Raw genomic sequence first — 13,772 nt, forward strand, 5'->3', positions numbered from 1 at the left:
AGCAGGCTCACACTCACTGTCTGGATGGTTCTCTATTTTCCCTTTATTCCCCTCACTCTATTACTGAATTAACTTAAAATATGTGTTTTATTAACTGGCAGAGTAAACACTTAGTGTAACCTTTCGTTATCCTAAAAGTAACATCTGGAATCTGTGATAAAATTTATTCTTGTGTGTGCATGATCAGATCGTTATTTTTCAAAAGAAGTTATAGTTAATATTATATGCTTTGTTCATTTAGTTTTTTATTAATTTAGTTGGCAAACTATTCCCTGAGTGCTTTGTATCCTGATATTGTATGTACACATAAGTGTGGAAAAGAAAGAAGCTTTGTCCTAAACCAACTCGACCTAGGAAAGACAGACAAGTCTTACTGTAATGCAGTAAGAGTGCAAGTGAGGCAGTGAAGTGCTATTTCACATGTACTTCAGGTTACACTAACTGTACGCTTTGTGAGTTAGTGGTCATTATTGCTTTCATCTCTTGGACTCAACTAGTTTAATCAAGTAGGTGATATTCTTTTACTAATTTTTCCAGTTAATTGGTGAACTTAGCTTTTGGAAGTAGAGATTGCTTTGATTGGAAGGTGGTTTATGTGACATTAACTGGCTTTCATCCACCTCTCCAACAAATAATGTTAGACCTAATAATGTTGCTTTCTCTGTTCATTTAATCATTCCATCTACTTAGAAATAAGCTCTACTAGCACACTTCTTAAAAATTAGATAACCTCCCCTAAGACTGTGTAACTTTCCATGTACTTCCCAATCACAACAAACCTTTTCACAATTATAGGAGCTATATTCTTTACTCACCTGCCATTCTCTCTTCGGAAGCTACTCTTGAGAAGCTACTGTCATTCTCTCTTCAGACTTCTAGCCCTACTGCCTCACTGAATGCACTCTTCTCAAAATTAGTGATTTCCATGGAGCCAAACACTGTGGTCAGTTCTAGGTCTTTTTCTTATTAAAATCCTCAGTAGTAATCAGTACTTCTTTTTTTTTTTTACTTCTTAAAACACTTCCTTTTTCTAATTTTTATATTTCTGTGCTATATCACACTTGTTTTATTAAAACTCTCAGTAGTAATCAGTACTTCTTTATTTTTTTTTTTACTTCTTAAAACACTTCCTTTTTCTAATTTTTATATTTCTGTGCTATATCACACTTGTTTTCCCTCCCAGCCTTAAAAGGTCTCCCTCCTTTTCAGCCTTTTTAACTGTCTTTATTTTCTTCTAGACCTTTAAACATGAAAATATCACAGACTCCATTTTGTTTACTTTTTAAAATATCTATTTCCTCCCTGGTGATTACATTTAGCATCATAAGTTTTAATTACATCCACATGCCAGTATATCCTACCAATCCATCGGTTGATCTCTCTCTCTCCTGATGTGTTCCTCATACATATGTGTTTAATGTATGTGCTATCCTGTATTATTAATGTTGTATCTTTAACACCCAGAATAATACCTATTGGTTTTATACGTTCTTGTTTAATGAGCATTTACAGAGTAAATTAATGATGCAGTGACATGTTTCTAAATATAACCTATGCCATTCAATCTGAAAAGAGAGGAAGAGTTCATATGTAACCGTGACACCTTTTGGAACATTCTTTGAGGGACTGTTTTAATCTTCATAACACTAGTAAAATGTTGCCTCCACATGGTATGAATTTTTCTGATTTGTCATGTGTATGTGACTTGTTTTTCTTTGATCATAATAGAGCAGCACACATGAGAGTGAGAGATGCTGGAGCAGTCTGCACAGAGCCTGACCCCTCCACCATCCCCTTCCTCTCGTCTTCCAGCCCTTCAGATCTTGGGCACTATTGTGCATGCCTGGCGTATTTCAGGCTGGGCAATTACATCAGGGTCACCAGGTGGGATCTGGCTTCTCCACAGAAGCACATGATAGTTGTACCACAGAGCTGACCCAAATATATGGGATTTTAACAACATTTCACGAATGGAATTGTAAGTCCATATGTGAGTGTATAATACCTAAAAATACTTGTGTGGCTAAACCAGTGCTCTATTTGCAAAGTAAATTAGGCCAGACTTTGTGTTTTTCCTAAACTGTGCCATGGATAATCATAAGACTGAAGTTCAGAAAGCCAGATTTCTGATTCAAGTTTTTGAAGCTAAGTAGTATGATGTCAATCAAGTCATTTATACATACTAGAATGTAAGCCGCTTTAGGGCAGGAGTTTTTGTCTGTTGTGTTCTTACTGTGTTATCGGGACCTGGAAAAGACTTGGCCCCAGGGTGAGCACGGAATGATTTGTTGCATGGATTATATTTTCTACATATTTAGAGTTTCTGCATCTACTAATACAGTATTCCCTCCAATTCCTGGATTCAAGATGTATATTAACATCCTTATGAATTTAAATAACAAATTCAAAGCTGGAACTGTATATTCAGGTTGTACCTGGTCCTCTCTATTGCTTAGTTTATTGAAACTTTTCAGCGAATATTTACTAATATGAAGAAGACATCATCTAGGTATAAGTCCATCTGCCATCATAAATTAAAACTAAAACAAAAACATTGAAATTAAAAATGTATTATTTAAACTTACAAAATTAAGCAATTATAAAGAAAAGCAAGTATAAAGACCAGCAGTTACCGTAATGGCTAGGTCGCTGGACTCCCATGTCGTCGACCGCAGTTCGCGTCCCAGACCCGGTGGTTTAAAACACGCGAGGCACATGTGCATGCGTGCCCAAGATCCCGAGAGGAGAATGGAGGAGAAGGGATTGCAGCGTGGCCATCCCCCCTAGGGGGTGATTTCTTGCTTTCTGTCTCTCTGTCTCTCTCTGGCTGGCTGGCGAGCGCACACGCCCAATAAGAAAAACCTCTCCAAAAAAGAAAAAGAAAAAGAACATTCTCTTCTCTGATAATACTTTCTTCAAAGTATGTAACAATTACACTTTGAAAGCTATTAGGGTTTAAAATTGTTCTAAGAACTTTAAGATACCTTGTAGGTTTTAAGAAAATTTGATATCCCAATTTAGAAACACACACACACAAATACAGATTGCTCATCGTTAAAGTTTTCTATTCACTTATTGAACAAATATGCAATAAAGGACAACCATGTGAAACCTGGGTTTAGGAAATGCAAGAGAAGTCAGGTGTTGACAGTCTACATGCCCCTTCATCTGGACTACAGCTGTGCACAGAGCCCTGAGATTCCAGGTGACAGCCTTTTGACCAGGGCCAACATGGACGGCAGAGAGACTACAGGAAGTCTGAGGACCTAAGTGCTTCTGGCAAGACAGGTGCCCTCCTGACTACCGTTACTTGCAGCTTTTCATCACCATCACTAGGACCAATCACTCTTTGTGTTATTTCCTGTTCACTCACGGCTTGTATCCTCTGGTTTAAGAGTCTCTGGCTTTGAGACCAGCAGATGGCATAATGATTACATTGCTGGACTCCCACGTGGCCAACTGTAGTTCAGGTCCCATTCCCGCAGGCTTGAAACTCCTGCCAGGTGCATGTGTGTGCGTGCCCAAAGTCCTGAAAAGAGAGTGGAGGAGAAGAGACTGTAACATGGACATCCCCCATGGAGGCTGATTTCTTGCCCTCTGTCTCTCTGGTGAATGTACACACCCTATACAAAATTTTTTTCTTAAAAAATAAAAAGAGAGAGAGACTCTGACTCCTTTTTAAATAAAGCCATTGTTCCTCTACCCATCAGTCTCTGGGACCTTATTCTGGCAAATGTTTTTCCATAGCACTATTACCAGTCATATCTGTTAATTTGTTCATTGCCTTCTTGTATACACACACTAGAATGTACGCTCCATGATAGCAGGACATTTGTAGTTATCAATATGTCCCTAGAACAGTGTATGATGCACATACTGTTCTGTAAGCATCTGTTGGATGGAGTTAAAACTGAGTTAATGAACACTCTAACCTGAACCTCCATACTCTTGATCCTCTTACTGTTTCTCTTCCAGTCTCCAGCTTCACCTCATCACTTAGATTTAAAGTTTGCCCTAATTTCTCTAGCTCAAGATCTGAAAAAAAAAGAAAAGAAAAAAAGTCCTCATAGGTTTACGGTTTTTAAGAATCACCATGGTCAGGCCAACAGGTTGTTTGTGGTTAAGGTGTTGAATTTCCACATGGTCTACTCTGGATCAAGTCCAGGACCTGGTGGCTTGAAATTCACACCAGATGTGTGTGTGTGTGCCCAAAATCCCGAGGGGAGAATGGAGGAGAGAGGATTGCAGTGTGGCCGTCCTCCCTGGGCAGAGGGGCACAATCTTCACTTTCTATCTCTGTGTCTGTCCTGCAAATGCACACACCCTATAGCAAAAACCTCTCTGAAACAAAACCAAAATCAGAAGAATCTCCATGGCTCTTGTGTAGAGAGTATTCTGAGGAGAAAGAGCAGAACGGTGAGACCAGTTCAGTGGGTACTGCAGTGGTCTTGCTCCGGGATGATAGTGACTTGGCATAGTGGATTGTAGCAGTAAAGTGGAGGCTTATCAGATTCATGATGTATTTTGAAGTTAAAACCAAGAGGATTAGTTGATGGATAGGGTGTGGGATATGTTAGAAAGAGGAATTGGTGCCAGGAGGTGACATGCTACTTACAGCACTAGACTCCCACATGGCTGACCATGGTTCAAATCCCGGATCTGGTGGCTTGAAAAAGATGCCAGCCGCATGTACATGTATATCCAAAATCCCGAGAGGAGAATGGAAGAGAAGGTTCTGCAGCATGCCCATCTCCCCAGAGGATGATTTCTCACTTTTAATCTCTCTCTAGCAAGCACATGCACTTTGTGGCAAAAACTTTGGGAAAAAAAAAATGGTATTAAGGGTGCTTACAAAGTTTATTTATTTATTTATTTTTCTCTTTTTGGAGAGGTTTTTGCTATAGGATGCGTGCGCTCACCAGAAAGACAGAGACAGAAAGTGAGAAATTACCCCCAAGGGGGGATGGTCACGCTGCAATCCCTTCTCCTCCATTCTCCTCTCGGGATCTTGGGCACGCACGCACACGCACCTGACGTGAGTTTAAGCCACTGGGTCTGGGATGCGAACCGTGTTCGACTACATAGGAGTCCAGCAACATAGCCATTACACTAACTGCTGGTCCCAAGGGTGCTTACAGTGTTTTAGGCCAGAGCAACTAAGTTAATGGAGGTACATTTACTGAGGAAAGAGAGTTAGGCAGGAGATTGTGGTAAGGTGATGGACGTGGAGAATGAAGAGTTCTCTTTATGTTAACATTGAAATATCTTTTAGATCTTTGAATGGAGCCAATAAAATAAGCAGATTAATGACTCCAGCATTTAGAAGAAAAATTAGGAGTAGAGATGCATGTTTGGGAGACGTAAGGATATAAATAGTTTTAAAGCTGTGGTTAGGATGAGCTAGGAAGTAAGTGTAGAAAAAAGTGAAAAGTTTTGAAGAGGGGAGGTTCTAGCACAAGAGATCCAGGAGAAGCGACCAGTGAGAAAGGAGGAAAAGAGCTGATCACAGAAACCAAGTGAAGAAGCATATATAGGTATAAAAAAAAAAACCTCCCAAATTATTAAATATCATCTTTGTTTTAAAAAAGATTCAGAACAATAAAATAAGAATTTAATAAATCTATTTTTAAAATGTAAGTTAAACGTCAATATTGAATCTACATGGCATAACCTTTGAGGACTTCCTTTTCTTTTTCAGACAGGTATTTTTGCTATAGGGCTTGTGTGCTTGCTGGAGAGAGAGAGAGGTAACGACATAGAAAGTGAGAATTCACCACCAGGGAGGATGACCACGCCACAGTCCCTTCTCCTACATTCTCTTGGGATGTTGGGCACGCGCACACGTGGACCTGGCATGAATTTCAATCCTCCACATCTAGGACTACATGGCAGTCCAGCAACATAACCATTATGCCACATGCTGGTCCTCCTATGAGGTCTTTTATTAGACAATTTACAAAAGAATTGGAGTTACCAAAAAGTTAGATGCAAAACTGCAGTTTCTTGTATGACCCATCTAAAAGTGTGTTTAGAAACTTGCTTTATAGAGGCTTTATAAGGATTGAAAAGCTTATGTATGTGTATATGTAGTTACGTATATACAAGCATATTTGCACATATCACTAATGAGTATTAAGTAGTACTGTACATAAACTAGAAAACCAGAAATGCATATAGAAGTATAGATGGAAAAAGGTCCAACAGTCTGTCTGACTCATTGATGCTTATACATATAATCAAAGAAAAAAGTTTTAGCATTTCATTTCCATGCTATGAATAAGATGTTAGTGCATCTCAAAGGGGCTCAAGAAATTTGTTGTGAACTTCGAGTTTATCAAGAACTGAAGTGAACGTTATTAGTCAATGTAATTCCCAGTGCAAACAGACCCTTACCACCCCAGATGCCAGTCACAAGCCATGAGCTAGCTATGTTACCTTGGAATGAGGTCATACCTTTCCTACCTCCCTAGTAACTTATATACAATCTTAGCTAAGGTAATTATATGTTAAAGTGCTATGAAAATCATCATATAAGGTATCATTCATTCTCTTTATGAGGACTGCTGATGTGTGATGCATCAAAACTGGCATTTTTCATGCTTGGTAGCAGTGTCTTTTCTCTTTGAAAGACATCAACAATTCCTTGGGACCAGCAGTTAGCGTAATGGCTATGTCGCTGGACTCCCGTGTAGTTGACTACAGTTCGCGTCCCAGACCCGGTGGCTTAAAACTCAAGCTGGGCGCGTGTGCGTGCGTGCCCAAGATCCCGAGAGGAGAATGGAGAAGGGATTGCGGTGTGGCCATCCCCCCGGGGGGTGATTTCTCGCTTTCTGTCTCTCTGTCTGTCTTTCTGGTGAGCGCGTGCCCTATAGCAAAAACCTCTCGAGAAAAAAAGACATCAATTCCTTTAGGTCTATTCCAAGACATCTAGAGAATTTTGTATGAGTAGAAACCTCTTAGGTTGTTCATTATTTTTCCTCCTAACAGTTTGGTGCCAAATCTAAGTTTTTACTGAAGTTGTCAGGAGTTCATTTGGGTTCACTGAGGTTCAGGCCATCTCTGGCACTGTGGCCATAGTAAACCCTCCACTGCTGCCCCTCTTAGGCACAATAAACTCTGGCTAAGTGATTTAATTCTAAACTATTCTCTTAGACCACTATGCTTCTGATTGAATTTTTAATGCTATGCAAAAATAACTGTTATATTTGCAGAGTTAATTGTTATTCAGGAGTAAACTGCCTAAGTCAACCTCAGGTGTTTTTGTTTTGTTTTGTTTTTTAACTCTCTTCTTGTCAGAATCAGGCCACAAGAAGTTAAAAAGTACCATACAGAGAAGCACAGAAACGGGAATGGCAGCTGAAATGCGGAAGATGGTGAGACAGCCAAGTCGAGAGTCTACTGATGGCAGCATCAACAGTTACAGCTCCGAGGGGAAGTAAGTGATGTCGGCGTGTCTGGAGGCTTCAGGACTCTGGTTTGGTTGAAATCAGTAGAACATCAAACCCTCAAGGTTTACTGTGCAGCTTCTTCATTTATCCAGAAATTCGGCTGCGCATTTTTTTAAAAATATTATTTTATTTAATTTTATTTGTTATTATTTTTTCATTTTAATCAGAGAAAGAGAGAGAGAGGGAGGAAAAGTGAGAAAGCAAGACACCAGGTCTGGGACTTGAACCGCAGTCGGCCATGTGGGAATTCACCACCTCTCACCACCACACCTGCCGGCCCCTTAACTGCTCATTTTAAGCCAGCAAGATCTATCATGAATACGCATAGACACACTCTGTACCGAGTCACTCATACCTTTCAGAGAAGATTCACATGAAAAGACTGGTTTCCATCATCCAGTGAAGCTCGGGGTAGTCCTTAACCGAATGTGTAATGTAGAAATGCTTCCTGTCATGTGCTCTTTCATAGGGGAAACTCATAGTCAGACCCTGTCGCCAAAATCTGAACCAATGTTTAGAAACAAAAAATATATAATGATAATAATAATAAAACAGATTTCCCACTTCCCTACTTTTCTCCAAACTGTCGGGTTGTCGGAAAAGTCATGACACATTTTTGCGAAGAAAAACAGAAAACTACGTCTTGATTTTTCTGACGACCCTATTTTGGGCTCTATGTATAACACTCTCATACATGTAAGTGACCTACAATTATTGCCTTTGAAAACATAGCTGACTTAATTTAATTTTAGGAAAAAGATTCAGGTTCTCTCTTCCTCATTATTTTCCGATTAAAGCATTTCGTGAATTCTGAAATTAGTTTAATTCTGAAAAAACATAACTAGACTTTTTCCTTTACTTGGTTTTGCTTACTTTGTTTTTACCTTTTCATATGACTCCTGCACAAAACAGGCATTTTCCCTATGCTTTAGAATTATTCTGGTAAACTGCACTTTTATTGACAGCAGGTCTTACACAGAAGCAATTTAGCTGCAGTGGGCTGCACGGAGATTGACGTACACAAATTTCCGTAATTATTCACTTGTTACTTTTGTGATCACTTCTATATCAATCCATGTTCAAAATTTATTTTACTGGCATTTTTCTTTTTATTTAGAAAATGAAATCAAATTGTGCCAGTCAGTGTTTATGATATACTTTCCCATTCCTGAAACTGCTTGGTCCCTGCATTTCTGATCAAATGATTGTCACTCATGTTTCTAGCAAGGTATAAGTGACAACAACTATTGGCAGGTGTGAAAGTTATGAAGGTAAACTTGCTGACCAAATGCCAGTATTTGATGAAGTCATACAAAACAATGTATAAGTGAAAGACTGGAAACATTATTTTCTGAAACAAAAATAATGATCCAATTAAAAGTTGCCTTTAACATAGATAAGCCACTCCCTCTCTCATCAATTTATTCCCATACTTTGTAGATGGGATAATAATGTGTGTCATGTCTCATTCCCTCAGTGGTGACGAAATAGTATGTGTCACAACACTGTGGAAACAGTCAATTCCTATAGAAGTATGTTCATTAAAAAAGGACTTACTGAATGCCAACAATGTAACACATATGGTTCTCATTACAGAGGCAATTACATCAGTAAAACAGAAGCAGCTCATAGCCTTGGACTTTAGATGGTTTTATATAGTAAGAAATAGACATAACTTAACCAGTTAATTCCTGTTTAGACACAAGTCTCAGGTAATTTAAACATTTAATTCCTTTAAAACTTAAAAATTAAATATATTATTTATAAATAAGAACTAAGCTACATTATTTATTTAAGGACTTATTAGCCACTTTTAAAAATTTTAACATTAATACTAATGTTCATAAACAAGTAAGACATAAAAATTTGCATCTTATATTCATGTGAGCAATATATTTATGTAGTGATATAGATTTGGTTTTGTGAGTTCCAGAACACTTAGCATATTAAAAACCATTACTGAGACCAGCAGGTGGCATGGTCCTTAAGGCACTGGACTCCCATATGGCTGACCACAATTTGAGTCTTGGAAGTGGTGGCTTGAAAATCATGCCAAGCACATGTGCATGCATGCCCAAAATCCAAGGAATAGAATGGAAGAGAAGGGAGTGAGGCATGGCCATACCCCTGGAAGATAATTTCTCACTTTCCCTCTCACCGTCTCTGTATGGTGGAGCGCACGTAACATATGGGGAAAAAAAGCTTTCAAAAAAACTATAACTGAGCCCCCACATAGAATGTTAGGTCTTAAATTGAGAGACGTTTTATCAGTCAGTGTTAAGCCTCTTATGCTTGGATCATAGATAATGAGAAGAAGCAGTAAGTAAACAGAGTCTTTAAGTAGTGTTTATATTTCATGATACGAATTTGTCAAATAAAAACAAAATGAATTCTAGGAGATCTAATAGTTTGGGTTTTGTTCTGTTTTTGTCCTTTTCTAATAGCTTGATATTTCCTGGCGTGCGATTGGGTGCTGACAGTCAATTCAGTGATTTTCTTGATGGACTGGGACCAGCCCAGCTTGTTGGCCGCCAAACCCTTGCCACCCCAGCAATGGGTAAGAATTTTTTTTCAACAGGAAAAATGATATTTCATTGTTAACAAGACCACGTAATATAGCATAATAGTAATACAAAAGAGAAGCAACATTTTAGCTAGGATGTTGTTGGGTGTAAATGACTGTTCTAATTTCTAGAGCACTTTTCTAATGTAAGATATTACAAAAAATGAAATAAAATTGGTTATAAATCTTTGAACTACCAGAAACCTTCAAGGCAGCGTCTACAATAGGTCCAAACACAGCACAAAGAGGACATTTCACAGCATGGAGCTGGGGGTGGGCTATTCATTAAAGGGTGTTGGCCTAACTGTTCAACTCAAAAAAAAAAAAAAAAAATCACCACCACACCTGCCGGCCCCTTAACTGCTCATTTTAAGCCAGCAAGATCTATCATGAATACGCATAGACACACTCTGTACCGAGTCACTCATACCTTTCAGAGAAGATTCACATGAAAAGACTGGTTTCCATCATCCAGTGAAGCTCGGGGTAGTCCTTAACCGAATGTGTAATGTAGAAATGCTTCCTGTCATGTGCTCTTTCATAGGGGAAACTCATAGTCAGACCCTGTCGCCAAAATCTGAACCAATGTTTAGAAACAAAAAATATATAATGATAATAATAATAAAACAGATTTCCCACTTCCCTACTTTTCTCCAAACTGTCGGGTTGTCGGAAAAGTCATGACACATTTTTGCGAAGAAAAACAGAAAACTACGTCTTGATTTTTCTGACGACCCTATTTTGGGCTCTATGTATAACACTCTCATACATGTAAGTGACCTACAATTATTGCCTTTGAAAACATAGCTGACTTAATTTAATTTTAGGAAAAAGATTCAGGTTCTCTCTTCCTCATTATTTTCCGATTAAAGCATTTCGTGAATTCTGAAATTAGTTTAATTCTGAAAAAACATAACTAGACTTTTTCCTTTACTTGGTTTTGCTTACTTTGTTTTTACCTTTTCATATGACTCCTGCACAAAACAGGCATTTTCCCTATGCTTTAGAATTATTCTGGTAAACTGCACTTTTATTGACAGCAGGTCTTACACAGAAGCAATTTAGCTGCAGTGGGCTGCACGGAGATTGACGTACACAAATTTCCGTAATTATTCACTTGTTACTTTTGTGATCACTTCTATATCAATCCATGTTCAAAATTTATTTTACTGGCATTTTTCTTTTTATTTAGAAAATGAAATCAAATTGTGCCAGTCAGTGTTTATGATATACTTTCCCATTCCTGAAACTGCTTGGTCCCTGCATTTCTGATCAAATGATTGTCACTCATGTTTCTAGCAAGGTATAAGTGACAACAACTATTGGCAGGTGTGAAAGTTATGAAGGTAAACTTGCTGACCAAATGCCAGTATTTGATGAAGTCATACAAAACAATGTATAAGTGAAAGACTGGAAACATTATTTTCTGAAACAAAAATAATGATCCAATTAAAAGTTGCCTTTAACATAGATAAGCCACTCCCTCTCTCATCAATTTATTCCCATACTTTGTAGATGGGATAATAATGTGTGTCATGTCTCATTCCCTCAGTGGTGACGAAATAGTATGTGTCACAACACTGTGGAAACAGTCAATTCCTATAGAAGTATGTTCATTAAAAAAGGACTTACTGAATGCCAACAATGTAACACATATGGTTCTCATTACAGAGGCAATTACATCAGTAAAACAGAAGCAGCTCATAGCCTTGGACTTTAGATGGTTTTATATAGTAAGAAATAGACATAACTTAACCAGTTAATTCCTGTTTAGACACAAGTCTCAGGTAATTTAAACATTTAATTCCTTTAAAACTTAAAAATTAAATATATTATTTATAAATAAGAACTAAGCTACATTATTTATTTAAGGACTTATTAGCCACTTTTAAAAATTTTAACATTAATACTAATGTTCATAAACAAGTAAGACATAAAAATTTGCATCTTATATTCATGTGAGCAATATATTTATGTAGTGATATAGATTTGGTTTTGTGAGTTCCAGAACACTTAGCATATTAAAAACCATTACTGAGACCAGCAGGTGGCATGGTCCTTAAGGCACTGGACTCCCATATGGCTGACCACAATTTGAGTCTTGGAAGTGGTGGCTTGAAAATCATGCCAAGCACATGTGCATGCATGCCCAAAATCCAAGGAATAGAATGGAAGAGAAGGGAGTGAGGCATGGCCATACCCCTGGAAGATAATTTCTCACTTTCCCTCTCACCGTCTCTGTATGGTGGAGCGCACGTAACATATGGGGAAAAAAAGCTTTCAAAAAAACTATAACTCAGCCCCCACATAGAATGTTAGGTCTTAAATTGAGAGACATTTTATCAGTCAGTGTTAAGCCTCTTATGCTTGGATCATAGATAATGAGAAGAAGCAGTAAGTAAACAGAGTCTTTAAGTAGTGTTTATATTTCATGATACGAATTTGTCAAATAAAAACAAAATGAATTCTAGGAGATCTAATAGTTTGGGTTTTGTTCTGTTTTTGTCCTTTTCTAATAGCTTGATATTTCCTGGCGTGCGATTGGGTGCTGACAGTCAATTCAGTGATTTTCTTGATGGACTGGGACCAGCCCAGCTTGTTGGCCGCCAAACCCTTGCCACCCCAGCAATGGGTAAGAATTTTTTTTCAACAGGAAAAATGATATTTCATTGTTAACAAGACCACGTAATATAGCATAATAGTAATACAAGAGAGAAGCAACATTTTAGCTAGGATGTTGTTGGGTGTAAATGACTGTTCTAATTTCTAGAGCACTTTTCTAATGTAAGATATTACAAAAAATGAAATAAAATTGGTTATAAATCTTTGAACTACCAGAAACCTTCAAGGCAGCGTCTACAATAGGTCCAAACACAGCACAAAGAGGACATTTCACAGCATGGAGCTGGGGGTGGGCTATTCATTAAAGGGTGTTGGCCTAACTGTTCAACTCAAAAAAAAAAAAAAAAAAAAAAGATATCGAATTGTTTTCCTACTTCACAACTTAAAAAAAAATTAATATTGTAGACTCAACTATAAAAAAAGAAGGGTGGAAAAAAACATTTAAAAAGTACTGGGAAAGTGCTCGCTTTGGCAGCACATATACTGAAATTGGAATGATACAGAGAAGATTAGCATGGCCCCTGCTCAAGGATGACATGCAAGTTTGTGAAGCTTTCCATATTTTTGTTTGTTTGTTTAAAGATACTTTTTATTAAAGATTCTCTTATGAGGTATTTGTCTGGGAGCTGCGAGGCTAAGGCGCTCAGGTCCTGGCTCTTCAGTGAATTTAATTCTGTGACCTTGGGCCAGTCACTTAACCTCTCTGTGCGTCAGTCTCCCTGTCTTATAAATGGGAGTCATACCTACTTCACAGGGTTGTTGTGGGGATTAATTAGAGACAATGTTTGCAAAGCATTTAAGGTTCTTGAATACAAAATAATATCTATTAAAGTTGTTTTGTTTGTGGGCATAAAAAAGTACTGGGAAACACTTATATTAATGTTTCTAAAATCTTGGAGTAGGAAAAACATTCAAAAGGTCAAACCAAGCTAAAATAAGTGAAAACTTTAACTAGTAATATAGACCTTGAATGAAGATAAAAGAAGATGATGGGCTTAGGGCACCACTGCAAAACACTGAAGCTGTGGGAGAGGCCCTGGGTTTGGATCCTGAGTTGACCTGAACACACTGGACACATGCCCATGATTCTGGCTGGCTGGAAGGCTGGCCCTGTTTGAGGTGGATCTTGGTATGGCAAG

At 38.0% G+C, this 13,772-nt stretch overlaps 1 protein-coding gene and 1 non-coding gene across 51 annotated transcripts in view; both read left to right on the forward strand.

Annotated features, from left to right (window-relative positions):
• Window positions 1–13,772, forward strand: part of RIMS1 (regulating synaptic membrane exocytosis 1) — a 254,173-nt gene that overhangs the window by 230,254 nt on the left and 10,147 nt on the right. For all 50 annotated transcript variants that reach the window (XM_027768198.1, XM_027768199.1, XM_006168296.3 and 47 more), the window contains 2 exons: window positions 7,297–7,435; window positions 9,893–10,005. In XM_027768198.1, coding sequence (XP_027623999.1) covers window positions 7,297–7,435; window positions 9,893–10,005 — 252 coding nt within the window. The remainder of the gene's footprint in view (window positions 1–7,296; window positions 7,436–9,892; window positions 10,006–13,772) is intronic.
• LOC114006129 (U6 spliceosomal RNA) lies at window positions 13,093–13,199 on the forward strand. The gene has a single exon (XR_003547889.1). It is a non-coding gene; the product is annotated as a U6 spliceosomal RNA (small nuclear RNA).

This window comes from Tupaia chinensis, unplaced genomic scaffold (assembly GCF_000334495.1).
Source record: "Tupaia chinensis unplaced genomic scaffold, TupChi_1.0 Scaffold145685_1, whole genome shotgun sequence".
NCBI classification, from domain to species: Eukaryota; Metazoa; Chordata; class Mammalia; order Scandentia; family Tupaiidae; genus Tupaia; species Tupaia belangeri.